General features: G+C 38.5%; 3 protein-coding genes across 3 annotated transcripts; 1 reads left to right on the forward strand and 2 right to left on the reverse strand.

The window, feature by feature from the left end:
• The first annotated feature begins 901 nt into the window (after positions 1-901).
• Positions 902-4,685, forward strand: LOC103447241 (uncharacterized). The gene is made up of 2 exons (XM_008386418.4): positions 902-1,100; positions 1,261-4,685. The coding sequence occupies exon 2, from the start codon at positions 1,556-1,558 to the stop codon at positions 4,526-4,528; it is 2,973 nt and encodes a 990-aa protein (XP_008384640.2). The 5' UTR covers positions 902-1,100; positions 1,261-1,555; the 3' UTR covers positions 4,529-4,685.
• A 715-nt stretch (positions 4,686-5,400) lies between these two features.
• On the reverse strand, positions 5,401-6,338 carry LOC103447562 (PRA1 family protein G2). Its single transcript, XM_008386759.3, has one exon. The coding sequence runs from the start codon at positions 6,213-6,215 to the stop codon at positions 5,646-5,648; it is 570 nt and encodes a 189-aa protein (XP_008384981.2). The 5' UTR covers positions 6,216-6,338; the 3' UTR covers positions 5,401-5,645.
• A 4,813-nt stretch (positions 6,339-11,151) lies between these two features.
• LOC103422751 (uncharacterized) lies at positions 11,152-17,934 on the reverse strand. The gene is made up of 4 exons (XM_029088038.2): positions 17,556-17,934; positions 16,445-16,842; positions 14,450-15,641; positions 11,152-14,205 (listed from the first exon to the last, which is right to left on the reverse strand). Exons 2-4 carry the CDS (start codon positions 16,579-16,581, stop codon positions 11,335-11,337), a joined length of 4,200 nt encoding a protein of 1,399 aa, XP_028943871.1. The 5' UTR covers positions 16,582-16,842; positions 17,556-17,934; the 3' UTR covers positions 11,152-11,334.
• Positions 17,935-21,781: the final 3,847 nt, after the last annotated feature.

Raw genomic sequence — 21,781 nt, forward strand, 5'->3', positions numbered from 1 at the left:
GTCTGAATTTCTTAGTCTGTTGACTCTGCATTTCAAGATCCTTTCGGAATCTTGATTTGAGTAAAAAAACTTGTAATTTCTACATTTATCCCATCCATTCCAATGATCAAATCCCATTTGAGGCAAGGAATTTATCTTCTTGGAGCAGGGAAGAGATACAATCGATGTTTGGAAAAATTGTGAGATAAAAAACGATTCTATTTTTTTTTCATAAAAAAAAACTATTTTCCGAATACTTTGTGAACGAGAAAAAATTATATGTAAATGTGTTAGTTTTTTTAACTAATCACAATTTATTAAAAATTTTAGTACATACAATACACTATATACTTAATATGCCACCAACTTCATGTTCCATTTACATTGCATGTATGTTTTTATATTTCGGTTGCATGTAAATTTTTCTTATCAAAAATCCATTTAGGTAAGAAAGTTTTCTACAATTTCACTCCTCAATGATTTTACTGAGTTCTCAGTAAGTGAGTTGGACTGGTCTTTGGTCCAATTTCCCATGCAAATATATTCAAACTGTGTCGGATGACTTCACACATAGGGCAAAAAACCTGCATTCCCAAATATATATAGTCCAGTAAAATATACATTACTATACAGTTATATATTTATTTATTTATCAAATTTGAACCGATATGGACACGAACCATATTGTACAAAACAAGGTTCTGAGTTAGGTTCCACTCCCAAAGTCCTTTTCTCCAAAGTGCTTTCTGACCAACCTTTGGCTTCTGTGAACCAGTGAGAGAGATCAAGATGTACAGCACGTAAAAACAAAAAGAAATTGGCAAACCCCAATACAAATTATTGTTTGATTATTCAGTACCATAACAGTAACAATATTATACAAAATATCCCTCTTCTGCAAACTTCTTTTTAAGCCATTGGAGCAATATTTAATGTTCAAAAAACCTCACAGATCCAACCCATACATTACCAATTAGATTCCCCCATCCATCTCTGTCCAGTGTCCAGCTTGTTCATTGAGAGAGAGAGAGAGAGGGAAAAGAAAATTTTAAGAGATGGGTTTCTGAGAAGTTGCAGGGGAGTAGGGTCTTCAAATTTTGAATATTATGAATCCAACCAAGGTAAATAATTTCATTTATTTTTTATAATATTCTGAATAAAATGCTTGATTTCATTTAAGTGCATGAAAAAAGAGAAACCCATGATTGTTTTTAACCAGTGACTGAACAATCATTGATTCTTGACATGGATTTTCTTCTTCTCTCTTTGTCAAATCTGCAGCATAAAAACAAAGTTCTTCTGGCTAGCTCTGAACTGACCCCCCATAAGATTGGCCCACACTATGGCAAGTGACATACATCAACAACAGAAGAAAGATTTCAAGATTTCTCCTGTTTGGGTTTTTTATTTTTTTAACTATTGCATTCATCTACTGCCATCTGAGAAGAAAGCTGTGAAATTTCTGACCAAAAAAATGATGCTTCTGGGGACCTGAGAAAATGCACAATGTTCTTCAAAGTACAGTTTAGTGAAAAGGAGCGATAATACGAAGGGAAGTGATTTCCGCACACCCGAGATGAGATCTAACGAAGATTTGAAGTTGGCAATGGTGGAAGAAAACCCAACACCAAAATCTGCTGAGTCCCCTCAGAAATCTCCTCTGGACACCATGGTTTCCAATGTCCTCACCATCAAAACAGCTTCTTCAGCAGCAGCTACAGGTAAGGAAATTACTGCTCTGTCCTCGCCCTACAGTTCCCCTTCCTTAATCTCCCCACCCTCCTCAGCATTTGTTTCGGCTCTCCAGTCGCCTTACATTTCCCCCAGAGCCTCAACCCCCAAACCCCAGGAAACCCAGCAGACCCAGCAGACCTCAAACCCAGCAACTACCCTGTCCTCACCTTACAGGGGTCCACAGTCAGATGACATACCCAGCAGCTCCTACACTCCGCCGTCGGACCTGTACGAGTACTCCGACGACGTCTCCGACCCATTAAAGCACAAGTTCGACAATGCCCCTCCCCGCATTTCCTTTTCCTTTCCGGTCCCTCGGATTTCGTTTGCCAAATGCGGCGGGGCAGGCGGCCCTGTTTCCCCTGCTTCCTCCGCCACCAAGCTGCGGAGCTGCGACGTGTACATCGGATTCCACGGCCAAAATCCCAACTTGGTGAGGTTCTGCAAGTGGGTGAAATCGGAGCTTGAGCTCCAAGGCATCGCATGCTTTGTGGCGGACAGAGCCAAGTATTCGGACTCTCAGAGCCAAGAGATTGCTGACAGAGTTATCTGCTCAGTCACCTATGGAGTTGTGGTGGTTACGAGCTCGAGCTTCTTGAACCATTTGAGTATGGAGGAGGTAAGGCTTTTTGCCCAGAAGAAGAATCTTTTTCCCATTTTTTTCGACACCAGTCCTGAAGAAGTTTCAGGGATTTTGAACTACAATTCGGTTGAGAAAGAGTGCAGGGAGGCGGTTGATGGGATAATGAAGTGTAATGAGTATAAGTTGGAGGCCAATGACGGGAACTGGAGGAGCATTGTGTCGAAAGCGGCCGGAGTTTTGAGGGGCAAGCTTGGGAGGCAGAGCGTTTCACAGCAGACGGATGTGGAGGGAGTTGATGAGCTGCCTTTTTCGAGGAATAGGTTTTTTGTTGGGAGAGAGAAGGAGATTGCAGAGATTGAAACCGCATTTTTTGGTTCTTCTGGGGACTTATTGGAGCAGGAATGCTCGGTGGTTAAAGGCGAAGCGAGTGGCCAATCGGAAGGGTTAGCTGATGAGGAGAGTGAAGTTGTTACTACTAGAGGGAGGTACATTAATTTGGAGGTGGGAAAATGCAAGGAGCCTAACTTGGAGGCTTGGATTGAACCACCAGTTGTGGGGCGGAATTCGTTCAAGAGGTCGAAGTACAAGAGAGCGAAAAGTGGAAGTTACAAGGGCTTGGGGAGTAGTGTGATCTGCATAAATGGGGTTCCCGGGATTGGCAAGACGGAGCTTGTGTTGGAATTCGCTTACAGGTATTCCCAGAGGTACAAAATGGTGTTGTGGATAAGTGGGGAAGCTAGGTATTTTAGGCAGAACATATTGAATCTGTCTCAGAATTTGGGGTTGGATGTGAGTGCTGATGCTGAGAAGGATAGAGGAAGGATTCGAAGCTTTGAGGAGCAGGAATTCGAAGCGTTTAAGAGGGTGAAGAGGGAGTTGTTTAGGGACATGCCTTACTTGATCGTGATCGATAATCTTGAGACTGAGAGGGAGTGGTGGGAAGGGAAGGATTTACATGACTTGATCCCAAGGAACACAGGAGGGTCTCATGTGATCATCACAACTAGGTTGTCGAAAGTAATGAATTTTGACGCAATGCAGCTTCCGCCCTTGCCTGCGTCAGAGGCAATGATTTTGATTAGAGGAAGGAAAAAGAAAGAGTACCCGGCTAGGGAGTTGGAATTTCTGACGAAGTTCGATGAGAAGTTAGGAAGGTTGAGTTTTGGTTTGTGGCTGATTGGATCGCTGCTTTCGGAACTAGCCATTGCGCCTTCTGCTCTCTTCGAAGCTATCAGCCAAGTTCAGCTTGATGAGGGCTCTCCTTGCCCTTTCATAAGCATCACTGAAGAGCAGTACTACAAGAACAACATTTTCCTAATGAAAGTCATAGCTTCTTGCTTCGCCGTCTTGCAACAATCTAATGGGAGAATCAATCATCTTGCGTTAAGAATGCTTCTTGTTGGCGCCTGGTTTGCTCCAACACCGATTTCCTTGACTCTGCTGACTACTGCAGCTAACAATATGCCCGCCACAGAAAGCCGGCTAAGGAAGTGGACTAATTGCATAAGTGGCTGCTCTGGTTGCTTTGGACCACAAGCATGGAAGAGTAGCGAAGAAGATTCAGCACTGCTTCTTGTTAAATTGGGATTAGCGCGAGCGGCAAAAAAACCATTCGGATGCTGGATCCAATTCCATCCCATTACACAAGTATACACAAAGAGAAAAGAAGGTTTAGTAGCTGCCAAGGCAACAATTCAAGGCATAAGAAAAATTGGCAATCCATTGGTGAACCTAGACCATCTTTGGGCTACTGCATTCCTTGTTTTTGGTTTCAAATCCGAACCTCCCCTCGTCCAGCTAAAGGCGATCGACATGGTTTTATACATCAAGAAAACCGCCCTCCCTCTCGCAATCAGAGCATTCACAACCTTCTCCAGATGCAACTCGGCATTGGAACTTCTAAAGGTGTGCACTAACGTACTTGAAGAAGTAGAGAAGTCGTTCGTATCACAAATCCAAGACTGGTGCCACGGCTCTCTCTGCTGGAAGAACAAGCTGCAAAGCAACCAGAGGGTAGATGAATACGTGTGGCAAGACGTGACGCTGTTGAAGGCGACATTGCTGGAGACGAGGGCAAAGTTGCTGCTTAGAGGTGGGCATTTCGACAGCGGCGAAGAGCTGTGCAGGACTTGTATCAGCATCAGAACAGTGATGCTAGGGCATAACCATGCTCACACATTGGCAGCTCAAGAAACTTTGGCAAAGTTAGTAAGGATGAGAAGCAAAATATAAATCTCCGTTGCTTTGGAAACAAGCAAGCCTTTGTTCTATGAGGAACTCAGTTTTGTTAACACTTGTAATCAAATCTTAGTTTAGTTTGTAATATCGGCAATTTAGTAGACCATATAATTTCCGGTTAGAGAATAAGAGCACTGAAATTTTGCATTTAGTTATCTGTTTTTTTCTCCGGCTTTTTAGCACCGAAATTTCATTGAAATTTCATTATGATACAAGCGATATTCTATTTTAATGAATCAAACCACTAGAAGAAAAAACAAAAAAAATCTAGTGTGCACGTGTCGCTATGATAGAATACATTTGCATACAAAAGAATACATTTGCTCTAACCAATGTAACGTTTGGAAGCACTAAAATCAAAGGGTCCCATGTTGATAGATAAAGCAATAAAAGGTTTGCCTGGTGTCAAGTGACATGGTCCATCCATAGCAGTAATCAATATTTATGTGTTTTATGGTTGGAGGGACAAGGACATTTCTTCCATCACTTTAAACATATTGCATACAAATTTATCTGAAATTTAGTACAACTTAATCAAAGTAATATGAGAAATGCTAATGAGATTCTTTTAAAAATAAGACTTTTCATGGATTTTTTGTCACATTATATTTTGAGACAATGTTTTATAATGTTGACATGAGAATTGACGTTAAACTGTGAGGTGACAAAAAGTCTATGAGAATTTCACTTTGAGAAAGTCTCTTTAGTATCTAATATTTGAGTGTGAGCAAACAAATTTGGACTTGGTTAGATCAGTTAGTTAGAGCAGTGTTTCTGCTACTTTTCGTCGGAGTTCGAATTCTCTCCTCTTAAGTTAGAGTAAAACTATAAGAAATTCATAGCATTGGAATGGTGACACAAGTGAATATGAAATCAACGTCTTCATTCCATCAAAAATAGAATCCACAGATCAATGTTATAAGGGAAAACCCCATTTTCAATTACAGTTTTACACACCTAAATCAATCCACCACAATCTATTAAAAAAAAAAATTCGTAAAAAAAAAAAAAAAAACGACAAGCATTTCTTTGTCGTTTGTTTGAAGTCAAACAAAAGTCAAAACAACAAAATTACACACCAAACCCACATTAAAAATAAATAATTGAATTATTAGACTGATGAAGATGTGGGCCCAATCAATCCCTGAGAAGCAGCTTCGGTCTCGTTGAGAAACAAGCCTTCTGTGTTCGTAAGCAGCCCGTGCACCGCACACAACATAAGCCCAACTCCAAGGCCCAATGCAATACTCCCAAGCCCACCGCTGGCCCAAGCAACCAAAACAGAAACAACCACCAGGCCCGCCATCACGGCCCAATTACTGACGTGGTGGCCCCACACCTCAAGTGGGTCCTCCCTAAAAACATAGATCACCAGCCACAACCCCACGACGGCCACCGTCACCAGAAGCCAGCACGGGCTCCCGATGAGGGATAGCACCCCGCAGGATCCGATCAATAACAAGTAGTTGACCCGGAAGTGGTTGGCGTTGGTCTGGATCCTGGTCAGGGCAGAGGATAAGGAGTCGGGTCGGGAGATCGAGGAGGCGAATTCGGACCATGGACGGCGGCGGGAAACGGCGTCGTTGAGGTTTTTGATGGATCGGGTGATGGCGTCGGAGCCCGAGACCGAAATGGGTATGCTGGTATAGGTTGTTGCTGTGACGGACTGCGACGGCGACATTTTTTGGAGTGGGGTGGTTTGAATGTTTGGTTCGTTAACCTACCCTTCAAACCCTTCAACCCTGTGAAGTCTGTGAGGCTGTGACAGTCTCTGAGTTTGATTGGTTGGTGAGTGGGGCTGTGAGGGACAGACAGGGAAGGGAAGCGTGAAAGGTGAAGATTTGGGTTCGTTAGTGGAGTTTCTATACGTTGTTGTGAAATGGTAAAAAATGTTTGTGTACATTGTGACATTTTACAATTATTATCGTCCGGGTGTAAAGTATGAGCTCGTCCGAAGGTGTTTTAAACTCGCTTCAAGCGTTACTGATGAAAATGTTTTTGTAACTAATTTTTAATAAAATGTAAGTAAATTTTGAAAAAAAATATTAAATACTTTTTGGAATAAGCACATAATTGATGTTTTTTGTAAAAAGCACTTCAAGTGCTTTTAGAACCTAAAAATATTTTACCTAAAAGCATTTCAATCATTTTAAAAACACTTAAAAACGAGTTGTTTCTCTTTGGTTAAATATTAACCATTTTGAGTTGCTCAAGTGAAAGAGAAAAAATTGTATTTCTTCTTTGGATAAACTCAATTTTTGGGGGTGGGGGTCGAACTACAATGAAGTGTTACCAATTTAAATATTGTAATAAGCGTAAACTCTAAGGTTGGCATTTCGTAAACCTATGATATAATATTAATAAAAAGATACGCGTATTATAACATGAGTAAATTGATAATATTACGTGACAATATAACTGTCACACTGAATAATTTCTCAATTAACTGAACTGAAATGATCATTTTAATCTGCAAGCTAAGACACAATGAACTTGTATGTCAAATGATCAAGAACATTTAACTTTACAGTTGTTGTCTAAGTTCGATTTCTCCCTTCCCACTATCACTCCAAAGAAAATCTACAAGCTAAAACTATAACTCAAATTCAAACAAGATTAAACTTAGCATAAGTGAATATAAATCATTTCAATATGTACAATATTAATTACTAACGTAAACTGGAAGTTATGCTAAAGCAGATTTTAGTTGAATTTGGACGCGTTTAACTCTTGACCATGCAGAGAGTTTAATCTAAACTTGCTAGGCTTGCCAATTTGTCAATGAGTTCAGACTCAACTCGTGATCCCTCTCGAAGGTGTCAATACCAGTTCAAATTTAAGATTCTATCTATTTTTGGAGTTTGGATCGTTTTCGGATTTTCATATCCAGAATTTAAGAATCATAAAATTTGAACTTTTGGTTTGTACGTAAGAGAGATCGAAATCCTTAATTTGTGTGAGTATGGTTAACGGAATGAGATAATGGAATCGTCGGATTTAATTTGAGTTGTCCCTTTCCAACTTAGTGTTTAAATTAATTCATTATCATCATTGTGCTTTGACTTTTGTGCTTGTTCTTCATACGTACACAGAAATTCCACTTCCGCTAAGACGTGCAAAGCCAACCTTTTCAACCCAAACTCAATGCCTTGTAACAGTATGTGTGTGGGGGAATGTCTTTTATAACGAAACAATTAATTAAAGAAAAACTAATGAAAAATGATTGAAAATTTTGAGTTTTAACGAAAATGACAAAATAAAAAGTAAAATGAATAGTACCATGATTGATTTTTTAATGTAAAAATGTGATTTTTCGTTACAGTGAACAATATTGAAAGCTTTTCGTTAAAGTTCCCTTAATTAAAAGCTCAACTTATAGTTTAATTGGCTATGCATAACCAATCTAAGAGTATTTTGTGATTGGTTATGGAATAGATGTTTTTATTTTTTACAGAAAAATTTAGAAATTATTTTCTGGGTAATGAAACTATTTTTTGAAAAAACACTCGTTGGATGCTTTTTCAAGAAGTACTTTTAAATCCTCTATTGGACTTTGCTGTCCAGAATTTAGGAATCAGAAAATCTAAACTTTTGATTTGTGCATAAGAGAAATCGAAATCCTTAATTGTGTGAGTATGGCTAACAGAATAAGATAGTGGAATCGTTTGATTTAATTTGAGTTGTCGCTTTGCAACTTAGTGTTCAAATTAATTAATTATCATCATTGTGCTTTGACTTTTGTGCTTGTTCATACGTACACAGAAATTCCACTTCCACTGAGACGTGCAAAGCCGACTTTTTCAACCCGAACTCAATGCATTGTAACAGTATGTGTGTTGGGGAATGTCCTTTATAACGAAACAATTAATTAAAAGAAAAATTAATGAAAAGGGTTTGAAAACTTTAAGTTTTAATGATAAGGACAAGATAAAGGGTAAAGTGAATAGTATCAGGATTGACTTTTTAGTGTAAAAATGTGGTTTTTCGTTAAAGTGAACAGTACCGGGTGCTTTTCGTTAAAGTTCCCTTAATTAAAAGCTGTAGTTATGCATAACTAATCAAGATTATGTTTGTGATTGGTTATCGAATAGATATTTTTTATTTTTTTACAGAAAAATTTAGAAATTATTTTCTGGGTAATGAAACTTTTTTTTGAAAAAAATACTCGTGGGTTGCTTTGAAGAAGTACTTGTAAATCCTCTACACACAATACTTATAGTTTTAATAAAAACTACAATAATATAATTATAATGAAATTACTTCTAGTAAAAGTGTTTGAGTATAAATCTTAATTCGTACAAAAATAATCTTTGTACGGACACAAAAATGAGGTACATTAAAGAAGTTGGTCATGCGATCTCTTCGTAAATAAAGTTATCCCGAACAACCAATCATGTTTGTCTTAAATCTTCAATGCATAGGAAAAAAAAACGAGTTTGTTTTCTCTTTTAGGCAAACGACCAACTTTTTCTTCAAGTATAATTTTAAAACATCTGCATACATGCAATCACCCACAAACTAGACGTATTAGAATTAATTTTGAACCCACATGACCAACTTCTTCCTAAAGTATAAAATGTTAAAAAGAAAACTCCCTAAAATAAAACTTTGGATACATGGATTCACTTACAAACTACTGGAATCGAATTTTAAAAAGAAAAACTCTCATTTCCAACTTACTTGTTTCCAACTTGTTTGTAAAGTTTGAAACTTTAAATACATGGTTACATACAGATCATTTAAAACTTCGAAATTTTAAGAACTGTTTGACAAAATGTTAAATGAACAAGCCTTTACAAACTAAATATTTGAATCAAGTTTTGAATTATGAACAGGATTAAGCAAAGATGGGAGGATCATAATAATGTTATTACTATTATAATATGAAAGAGAGATTATCCAACTCGTTACTCAAGTATTTCCCTCCTTTCTCCCCCTGTCTCTCTCTCTCTCTCTCTCACACTAAGTCTTAAAGAGTACTCAATACCTCTCTCTCTCTCTCTCTCTCACACTAAGTCTTAAAGAGTACTCAATACCTCTCTCTCTCTCTCTCTCTGTCTCTCTCTCTCTAAGATTTTCAACGTTCAAGTAATGCTCCTTTTGAGAAGGCTTAATAAGTATAAAGTGACAAGAAGAAAGATGAAGAATGGCCCACAACCGACAATTCAAACAAGCAGAGCCATTGTCTTTGTATAGAGTGTGTAATGGGGAGTTGTCCAGCTTTCACCATGCAAAATTCACACACCCCACGTTCCATCCCTTTGCCTTCCTTAAAATAATAGTTTTAGCTTACCTTACTTGACACGAGTACACAATAATCATGATATTTTATATTTATAATATAATGATATGTGAAAATCTGTTTTCAAAGGACGTTGTTGGATTATTAATATATAACATCACGATAACATCATACTCATATAAGTTGCTCTTGTCGTCTATTTACGTCAGCACCTTAGTAAGCATCTATATGGTATAATGCGAATCCAACGGCCATTTATTTTGTGTTTCATCTTGTCGTTTATATGTACCTTCAAATTGACCATGCAATGCACCTCTCTCTCTCTCTCTCTCTCTCTCTCTCTAACGGCTACATTTCGTGGTAAGCCAAACTTCCATGCATGCTCATGAATTCCTGAACAAGCAAAGGTAATACAGTACCATATATAATTATGCCGCGTACCATGCAAAATGAAGCTATAGCTAGAGGATAAGAGAAAACAAAAAACGAAAAATAAGTAGTGACTGAAAACCTACGTAGAATTAACCTAATTTTATTGAATATATGGGGTTTCATCCGTCACTATTTCCTGTGCATTTCACTTGTGTACTCCTCGGACCCCACTACAAATACATATATATAATGTAAATTTGATTGGTTAGAAAATACCTTGTCTTAGCAAAATCTAATGGTGGAGCCTCTCATTTATCTATAAACGAAACACATACAATATTAACATTAACCCAAAGACGAAGAAGAGCATATATATATAATCAAGTGTAAGAAGGATGATCAATTTTGATTGCGGTACATGTCTGCATGTTAGTTTTTCATCGTGAAATTTTGAACCGTTCATTGCATAGTTATTTTGTGATCAAAGGTAATTTCTTAAACTTTCACCTCGACCACCATTTCATTTGCAACCATGCATTCAGAAGCTCTCATGTTCATGGAAAGATTAATTAGCATTACCATAACTTCTAATAAGCATCAACATTTTTTTGTCCAGCCAGAAAAAAATGAGAGGGATGTTCAATTCCAGTTTTATTTATAACTTAGGTGTATGTTTGTATACATTTTCTTGAAAACAATGATGAATCAACGTAAACAATAAAGAACCTCTTGCCCTCCAAGCAATTGAGTTTGATCTATGTCTGAAGTTCTGCAGTATTCGAATGCGTGCTAATTTACGGATGTGCAGATGAATCGGGATGAACCAGAAATAATCGATTTTCAAGACTAGAACATGGTGCTGTGCTTCACATTTGATCAAGGAGAGGCCGAACACACAAGGAAATTAAGTACCTCTAACAAAATTCTATAAGAAAGAAGAAAAAAAGGGACATAAACGCCTTACTTATACTGATGCTCGAAAATATTCACTTTCGAGCCAAGCTTTTATGTCAACTGTATATTATTCATGGATTTTCCTTAAAAACACTGTCTATTCTCTGGATAGCTTAAAGCATGCCTAAGCAGAAACCTGAAAAAAAATTGCATGATTTCGAACCAACGTTTGGTAGAGTAACAGCATGTGGACTGCACGCCATTTCTCCTCATTCAAACGCGACATGTTTTTCTATGACAAGCTCGGTGAATCGTACAGTGTAGATCTCAGATGTCCTCTTGGCGATGGTGCTGCAAGAAAAGAAGCCCGGTGCTGCACACCCGAGCCTTCTGAAGTAGTACAACTCCACTTAACAGGACTACTATTATTGGCTAGCCTGGAGGGAACTGCATGCAAGGTGGTGTTGTACAAAACGGGTGATCCACAAAGTAAAGAAGGTTCCTGTGACTCATAACGAGAGAAAGGATTATTCACACGCTTTGAGTTATAACTGGGAGCTGCTGGAACTGGACTGACGGAACAAACTACTTGGCTTTCCCTCAACCCTTCAGAGTACTTTGCAACACTGCAGGTCAAATCAGCTTCACTTTCCGGAACATCATCAATGATGATAATTTCTTTACTGGCACTGAAAGCAGAATGTCCATTCTTGCGTTGGCGGTCAGGAGGGTTCATAATTCTCTCCATATGAAACGCGGGTGCTCCTCCAATGGGTTTGCTTATATACCTGTTCTGTGGCATTGGAAAATTATGATCGCCGTTATACTCATGAGGTTCCATGGATGCCACAAAACTGCCATCTGTATGATGCTTTGGAAACAAGCTTGCAGGTCCTCGTGCAACCACTTGTGGTGTCCTCGGATTGCTATAGCTTCTAAAACTGTTGAAGTGCGCTGCACTTGCGTCAAAACATTCCCCCACTTTGTTATGTTGAAAGGAATGATAGAACTGATTCTGAAGATTGCCAGGAACAACTCCTGAGAAGGTTGGAAACTGTGAAGTTAGATGGTTAGTTTGCGCAAGTGGTTGAGCCTGCACCGGTGGAACTGATGTATCTTCCTCTTTGTTGACCACCATCAAATTCTTTCCCATTAGCCTGAGTATCGAATTAGAAGCAGATGGACTAAAAGAATCACTTTCACTGTGACCTGACAACTTCCCTTTGCCATCTGGAGAACCCTTCGAAGGATGGTGACTGGATGATGACTTGGTGACAGGAAAAACTGCCTGTTCAGATCTCAATGTTGTACCACCACTCAGAAAGAACGAGTCTGTCATGTCAGACCCCGACTCCAAATTGTTAGTTCTTGTGTTTGGATTGCCACCCATTTGCTTTCCCATGGCAGGCAGTGCCATTGCTCGCCGCATTAATAGTGGTGATTCTTGATAATTTAAAGCCAAACCCTGAGAAGTTCTCTCCTTTCGTTGACAACAGCATGGCTGATCGTTACTTTTGAAGCTGATAGGTCCCCTCTCGAGAGATATCTTGGTGACCTTAAAGTTTTCTCTATCAAAAGAAAGTCTTTCAGCTGCTGTACCAGTTATATGTTGGGCTGCAGTGGCATTAATTTCTTCAGAAGTACCACTAACTGCACGTGATAGGCCCGGCCTGATCTTGTCCTGAGCAGATTGAGGTCCTATGGAAGATGACGGTTCAGAATGCTTCAGGTCAAACTTTGTCCCTCTGGAATTAGAGATGGTTGATGTTGTAGAAACTGGTGAATCTGATGAATCCCCATCAATAAAATCAAGCTGATCTTGAGATGATTGAACTCGGCTCGTGGTTAGTGACGAATTCCCTTGAAAATCATCCGACCCGATATCCCTAGGGCTTGGCAAAAACGATCCTGGTGGCCCTGGGATAAGTATTGGATCAACCTCAGGAAAATAGCTTCCTTGGCCATCATCAGAGTCCATTTCCTCCATGCTATGAACATTCTGCCCTAGTGTGCCATCTTCCAGTCCATCACCACAAAACATCTCTTGCTCATTACTAATGCTTGGATCAGTTGGACTTGTTACTGCTTCGGTTTCACAGAAACCTATTAGGGCAGGATTTTCACTAACCATGTCACCATCATGGATTTGATCTTCCCTCTCAGAACCTCCCAGGCCATCAACTTTTTCCAGATATTCATCACGAACGGTAACAGAAGTATCCATCTTTTCCCTCTCATCATGTCCATAAAACTCAGGTGCAAATTGAGAACCTTCCAAGGCCATGGGTTCATCCCTTCTAGAGCTACTTAAGGAACCTCTACATTTTCTCCTCTGCAACACAGTGCTTCTGGATACTGATACTTCATCGCTACAATCTTTTCGAAACCGCTTTCCAGCAAAATTATGCATGAAATCATACTGTTGATCAGCCTCAGAATCCCAGGCAGCAACCTCTTTATCTATTTCTTCCCTTTGCCCTTGATTCTTAGCAGCTGAGCAATTCATAGCGACACTGGGACTGGATTCAGTCAAAGATACCCGCCTGCCAATAGCCAACACATTTTTCTTTGGCGGGAGGGATTTCCTGGCATTTGATCTGGGGGCATCACGACTCTTAGATAGTTTTTTGCTAGCGCGAGGGGCACAATCAAAATTTTCGGTGAAATCCGCAGCAGAACCAATTGTATTGTTGCTCAACACAGGTGCAAAGTTCACATCAGAGTATGTACGGTTTAGCGTGCAACTATTAGGCGAAAAAGTTGTGTCTTTGCTAAACTGATGCTGGCTTTGCTCACCAGGAAAGGGGCTTCCTGCTCTCTTTCTCCAAGGAGAGCAGTCACTTTTCTCACTAGCTTGAGCTTCATCACATGCATTCTCTGTGCTCCCACTTTTTTCAGGAGAAGAAATTGGATTTCCAGACAAATTCATTACCTTTCTACCACAGTTTCCCTCCACACGACAGTTATCTAAATATGTTTGATCACTCTCAACCAAAAAGTCCTGAGACACATGCTTCTTGTTCAACTTCTTTACAACACCAGTGCGTTTGGAGCAAGCCCATCCTCTTAAAGCTCCAGCATTACAGGAATTGAGCTGCTCTTCCATTTGCTGTCCTTCCTCGGAATTTTCTTTCGCTTCACATGTTTCTTGACCCCCATGAATCTGTTTAAAAACAATTCCACCGCATGTTAATTTTGAAAAACCACCACATTTGCAACATAGCGGATTATTAACCTTTCAATTCAATGGAAAAAGCAGTGTTAGCACCAACGAAAGCATTGGGATTCAAGCATATTGAGAGCTTCTTTATTCGTTTTCCTTCTGTTGCATCGGAAGCGCATGTTGTTTATAAGGTGGTGAGACCTATGCAGAAAGTAAGTAAATACAGAAAGCAAGAGTGGCGTACCTGAGAAGAATGAGCCTTAGGAGAGAGAAGATCTTTGCTTTGAGGAGCAAGTTTAAGGTACTTCTGATGTTTAGATGGATGGCGCTTTTGCTTTTTCGCTGAAAGGAATTTGCTTCCTTTGCCGGGTTTCAAAGGTTTTCTTGGTCGAAGATGCTCTACCTCTTTAGGCACTGATGGAGATGGTGCATCATCAAACTTCGATAAAATCCTAACTTTCGTGCCATTGGCGTCTACATAGACTGGACCGACATCAATATCATCAGGATGGACTGAGGATACTCTTCGCCTTTTCTCTTCAACCGGCACCTCAGACTTCTTATCCCGAGTAGGAAAGCTTGAAACGCTCGTGGCCCAGCTCGAGCCATTTCTTCTATCGAGATCTTCTAATGTGCAATGCTGGGCAGTAGTATATATATCCACCATCAATTTGGTCTTCCTCGGCTTAATTCTGTACCTTGTAACCGGTTTTGAATCCACAGCCCACTTGGGAGTTGCCTCCCCAGAAAGGCACTGATCAATATGAGCATTCAAGGTGGTATTAGAAGATGATGAGAAGGTTTTGCAAACAGGGCAAGTTTTTGAAGTCATTGTTTCTGAAATGGTAGTAGCATTCGACGCAATATCTTCGGTTGATCCTCTCTCTGAGTGGCTACCGAATTTCACCACCAATCTGCACTTCTTACCCGAGGGTCGCGTCGTGTTTCCGGTCTTGTTAACAACAACAACGGGGGGACCTGCAGCTTCAAGTACTTCAACTGATGCAGCTTCCAAGGAAGTATCAATTTCTAACGGCAACCTCGACGGCCTGTTCGTAGGAACTGACTCTTCTATTTCAGATTGAGAAACACTCGTAAGTGTGGATGGAAAATCATTTTCTCCTTCAGACCTGCATGAAGTGGTTGTTGTAGTCTCTGTGCAAGCTTCTGTTAGCTTTTCCTTCAACTTGGTATCGTTTGACGAAGACTTTAATACTGCATGATCATCTTGCCCGGAAGATTCTGAAACATCAAGATTGCTTTTCTTTTCACTTTCAACCGTACATCTCTTGACGGGTTGGTTTCTAACTGCATCAAGCTTCTGAAATGGCGGCAACAGATCGTTCACGCCATGTTTCAAGCAAAGTTGCAAATTCTTCTGAGAAAAAGGCCAGTTGGTCTCGATATCTTTGCTCCGGGATGTAAAAACATAATCTCTGCGCAACGTAAAAACATCATATACGTCTGATTCTTCACACAAATGGTCAATTCCAATGAGCTAAGCTTAGCCACCTTTAGACTAGGTCCAAAGAGAACTCAAACTTTATTGTATGAAAATTGCTAATCAAAGAAGGGAATATATACATGGACCATGGAACTAAAAAGGAAAAAGAAAATACACAAACAGTAGAGTAATATCCATGTGATGTCTGCAGAAATGGTCTTAGGGATTCATTAAAACTCGGGCGTCACCATTTCATGTAAGTCTCTCTCTTCTAAATAACACCGTCTGAGAGACTAATTAAAACTCATGGGAAATTAAGGTAGGGTGACATGAAATCACAAGCAACAATTAACATTGAGTTGGGTGGATTATCAGCATGGATTAGGGAAATTAATCACATGAAGAAACGTGTGGTTTTCAGGGGGATTAAGAGCCGTGAACGACTTTCTTTTTTTTGGGTGACAAGCCGTGAACGAGTTTCGTTTATTAGCCAAAGCAGGGAAAAAAAAGCCCCAACACACTAAAAATAGAGACAAAGATGGGGTGGTCATGACTCAAGGCCCCCCATATGTTGGATGAGCCACAAGCAACAACAACACGCATATTTGCATCTCTCTCTGGATCTGACTCGACAAGCTCTAAGATGATATGAGATAAGCTTTGAGATCACACAAGAAAAGAGAGAAGCGGTTAGAACCCCATGTAAGAAAAACAAAAACCCAAGTTAGGATCATCATTAACTGTTCATATTTTCATTTCTACAGAGAGAGAGAGAGAGAGAGAGAGAGATTATACCTGATGGAGAATTTAGGAAGGGGTGGATTATTAGATAGATCTAGTGGCTGCTCATGACTAGTACTAGCATCTTTGATGATCAAAGGCTGGGGATGATGACATGGGGGATCTGGTGGAAGTTTTTCAAAAGATAACATCTGATGGAAAGCTGCTTCTTCTTCTCTCTTCTACTTGTGCTGTTTTCCCAACAGTCACAAGCTCTAGTAATATCTTCTCTACCTCCACACCTTATCTTGAACTTAGATTTCAGCATATATAATGACCCTTTCTCTCTCTAAGTCTCTTTCTCGCTCTAGAACTATTACTGTTCACTCCAAGCAGCACCAGAAACACTAGCAGAAAGCAGCAGAGATGAAAAATCAAACAACCCCACTGGAATCTTCATCCATAACATCAATCTGCAATTGAGAGAAATGAAAAGGAGCATGAGATCATGGGGTTTTGGGGAAAGATCCCAGACTTTGAACAAGGTGGAAGATTATTATTAGTAATACTCCAGACCCTTCCAGAAACGTTATTTTATGTGATGGGAATGAGTGAAATTAAAGCATTTGAAATATTTTTTTCAAAAGAAAAATCAAAACAAGAAGGAACCCAATTGAGCAAGCAAAGAACAAAATAGGCAAATAACAAAACTCAACAAGCAAAGATATTCAATTTTGTTGGAGTCTAAAAGTTCTTGGGAGTGATATTTTATGTGGAAATATTTCTCAAATTTTGAGACTTTAGAATCAACAATCCACTTGCTATCATAGTTGAACAACCAATCCAATCTCCTTAGAGCAAAATCACAAAAGATTTGAAGTTTGCAAAAGCAAGAGATCATGATTCATGAGCTCCCCAAAAGAAGAATTTTTTTAGACAAGAAATTAATCCCACAAAACCCCAACAAGTAGAGTGAGTAAGAGAAGGAGGTTTACAAAAAAGTCCAAATCTTTGAGCATGCCAAACAAAATCTAGTTTAAATCCCAACACATCTGAGAAAACAAAATCTAGTTTAAATCCCACAACCAGATTCTGATCTTGTTTCCATTTGTGCAAGCAAGAACATACTGAGTGGTCAAAGAAAACACGAAAAAAAGATGCAGTTTTTGAGGAAGAGAAAACAAACCCAAGATCAAAGAAATCGCAGCGCTGATGGGATTATTTGGTTTTGAAGCCTCTTTTTTCTGGGTTGGTTCCGACTGAGAAATGAGAAAGAAAAGATGAAGTCTTTGAAGACTACTATGCAACTCTAGAGGGAGAAAGAGGAAGAGAGAGAGAGAGAGAAGTGAGAAAAACAGGACCACCCACTCACACATCAAAAAGGGCATCAGGTTCTCTTTCTCTCCATAAAGCGGGTTTGTACCATATTAAACACCCCCGATTCACCTCCCATCTGTGAATATGCGTTAAAGAGAGTTTTGAAGAGAGAGAAAGAGATACAGATAGAGAGAGAAAGAGAAAGTAGGAGAGAGAGAGAGGAAGTGTGTGGTGGTTTTTCGTCTTGTAAAATAAACAAAGGAAATACAATACAAAGCTGTCCTATCCTGTACCTACCCTACACCCTCATATGTCATATTTTATCAACTTTTCTTTTCTTCTCAATTTTGTAATCCTTGATTTTTATCGTGGTCATTGCCCCTCTCAATTGTCTGTTTTGCTCTCTTTCTTTCTCTTTAATTTCAATCTCACACGGCCCATGTTGTCCCACTACACGACAATCTCACCCTGTTGACAATTATAGACACCATGGAAATATCACACTTTTACCCCCCCCCCCCCCCCATCCCCCCATCCCCCCATCCCACCCCCACACTTCACTCTCCTGTATGTAGAGAAATTTTTTATTCGGACAGAAATACGAATGGTACATTACGTGTTTTTATATAACTGACGATTTAAGTTATTAATTTTTTAACACATATATCCCATCATTTGTATAATGACATGTGATGTACCACCTCATGTGACGGTCACGCTGAAAAATCTTTTTTTTTTTAATGTTAGTATACAAAAGTAAGAGGAGTTTTTTTTCATATTGCTATTATTTTTCAAATAGAGCAGATTATCTGCCTTCTAATTTCCTGTGTCCTTCTGTGTCCTTTTGTTTTGTGTGATCATGGTTAAGTCATGTCAATATTTTATATTATTTTTTAATAAAGATAATAAGATAAAAAAATAGTAATATAAAATGTTGATGTGACTTAACTCTGATCACACAAACAGACATAAGAGAAGTGGGAGAGCCGAGAATGTGACTCATTTTCAAATAGTTTGATATGTTATGTTATATATTATTTTATCGGCCAATGTAATTGTTAACTAGTTTAATGGATTTGTGTCATTCGTTAGGCATGTATCTCGTTGAATACAGTTTGATATGTTATCTTATCAACCAATTTAGCTTTTAAGATGAACTAAGAGCAACGACAGTTTAATATGTTATCTTATCAACCAATCTAGCCTTTAAGATGAACTAAGAGTCTTAAAAGAAGATGTAGGCATAGAGGTGAGAATCTTGGAGATTCTCTAATCACATTCGTTCATTGTATATCGTGCGATCAAATATCAATGTAAATCTTTTTATTTAAAATTAAATATAAACAGGACATGACGAAAACTGACCGTAAGATATACAATAAACGGATGTGGTTGAAGATCTTGAGATCTTCACAAAGAGGATCCGGAGAGGATCCTCATTCGGCATAATGTCCTTTGTCTTGAGGTAATACTTATGTGAAATGTTTGCCTACTCCTTGTGTTGTCAGTCGTAGATGTCTATTTAGTCTTTCAGGTTTGGTAATACGTATGTGAATTGTTTGCCTATTTCTTGTGTTGTCAGTCGTAGATGTCTATTCAGTCTTTCAAGTTTGGATAATGCTATAGAGACTAAATTTGGAGACAAAGTTTTGAAAACTAAAGGACATGGAATTGATGATTGATTGATTACTTAAACGTTAATAAACGTGCTTATTCCTATTTGTGACACATTGTTTAGTTTACAAATTTAGTCTCCCTAACATTACGCTTTGGGTTGTGTTATTTAAGTTGTTCAACTTATGCTACAAGCCTAATGGATTTAATATCAATGGACCAAGAAACCAAAAATTTGTTTTACCCAAGTCGACATATTCTTAACCTAGACATTTGACATCCCTGCATTAACTGACTTAATCACCTCTGTCGTTGTCTTAAAGGATACTCTTGTTGGTGGGCGATATGTTAAAGAGTTCTAATTAGCGAAGCAGGTGAGCGATTAGAAGCTTTTTATGAATCAATTGTGAATTTAAACCCCTTTAAGTTTTCCCATTTATCGTGAACCATTATCTATAATCTTTAGGGTTTATATTAGGGTGTAAATGAGACCTAGCAATATATCACAATTACGTAAACTAAGTATTATCAAAGATGCATCCTTTTGAACGACACTTAGAGATGTATCCTTTTGAACCTGACTATAGTATCAAAGATCAACAACATATTAATAAGACAACGATGATATCTCAAATTTAAAGATCAATTTACATTATTGCAACTTAGAGATCTTATTTATCATTCCATATGCCATATCTAAATTGATAATGTTTAGTGTACTCAATCTTCATTGACCACTTACACAATTCATCTTAGTGTCCCCAAAACAAATAACATGAGACCAGTTATCCTCCTAATTAAGCATAGCGTGTATTTGTTCTTTAAGAAATCATATGACTAGCACAGTTTAAGTTCTAAGCTCAACGAAGGAAATGTATCCATAATCGAACTTCTTTAGATTATTTTCTTTCTATTTCTTATTCTTTGGACTTGTTTAAGGAAATCACTATGAGTAGTATTGTTATTGTAAGCAACATATTTGCCCCTTGATATGATTCAGATAAGTAAGTATATGAAATATTCATAAAAAAATCATCACACGACTGATTTGTATGACATATTTATAAAAAAAATAAAATAAACACTATCAACGAGTCTAAAATATCAATTAGTTCAATGCATTTTCATTATTCGCCAGTTATTACTCGCGGTTTTATATGCACCTTATCAAAACAATCTAATCTCAATATGTTCCATTATTATTTACGTTTCTGAAGTCATTCGCTAGTTACTATTTGGTTGCATAGGAAGATTTCAAACCCTAAATCAAGCATGCTCGATCACACTCGTCACCCTACACCCACCCTCACTAGTGGGTAACCCCTTGTAGCTTCAAATCAACATTAAACTACCAGATAATCTATCAATGTCAAAATTAAGCGTGCATTTAATAAGATCTTATATTATCCACAAAATCAAGCCCATCATATTTGAATCTATAGTCCTCATGTATAATCCAAAAATATAACATTCCAATCTAGATAGTCCTAATGCATCAACGTGCTTATTACCTTATAATATTGTAACTTGTTACTTATCTTTTTGGTTGGATTCTTGTTATCATTAGAAAAATATAGGGCAATATACCATATAAGCCTGCGGGGTTCCCTGCTCTTGTTCTGCTTTGGTGTGGTCTACTCATTGAATACGAACATCTTTGACCCAAAAAAAAAAAAAGAATACGAACATGCTCATAGTCTATTTTAACATCTTCTTTTGCGCAATTATTTTAACATTATTTTTTTATCGCTTATGTATTATATGTTTACACAATTATTGTCCTTTTTTCACCACACGTATTCTCCTGTCCCTATGGTTGTCAACTTTAAAACTTACAAAGCATAAGTATGCTGAGTAACTACTGAGCTAATTATGTCTTTCTTATGAATACAGGCGTGCCAACTCGCAATCAAACTCGGTTGGGCAAATAGAATAAATGTGGTGGTGTGGTGTCGAACGAGTTGCTGACTTCTACACCTAAGCGACTATGGTCGAGGAAGGAATGTCTGTCGGCCTAGGGTTCTTGAACCTAAAAACAAGGTCACTTAATTCACTGCAAAGTTCATCTTCTGCATCAAGTTTGGCAGCTTCAACTATATTTGTGAGAATATAAGTGTGCCAAATCGATATCAGGTTGTAGGTACAAAGATACTCAAAGGAAATGGGTGCCTTTATGGTGCATGTTGTTTGTCCGTCTGAATGTCAAACTCTGAAGTGCATATGAGATTAACCAATCATAGAACACCTCAATTCATTGGGGAGCTAATGAAGTGACCTCATTTAGCGTAAGAATTGTAAACTCATTGTTGGCTAAGTCTTGGATAGATAACCAATCAACTAGAAGCAATCATGTTTATCCAAATTGAAGATGCTCCTAAATTGCAGGTGTGTTGATGAAATGGTTAGGATAATTAATACTTCTTTCATCTAATAGCTTAAAAGTATATGGACTGAGTGTATGCAAATGGGTCCAAACAGTAA

Source organism: Malus domestica, chromosome 11 (assembly GCF_042453785.1).
Source record: "Malus domestica chromosome 11, GDT2T_hap1".
NCBI classification, from domain to species: Eukaryota; Viridiplantae; Streptophyta; class Magnoliopsida; order Rosales; family Rosaceae; genus Malus; species Malus domestica.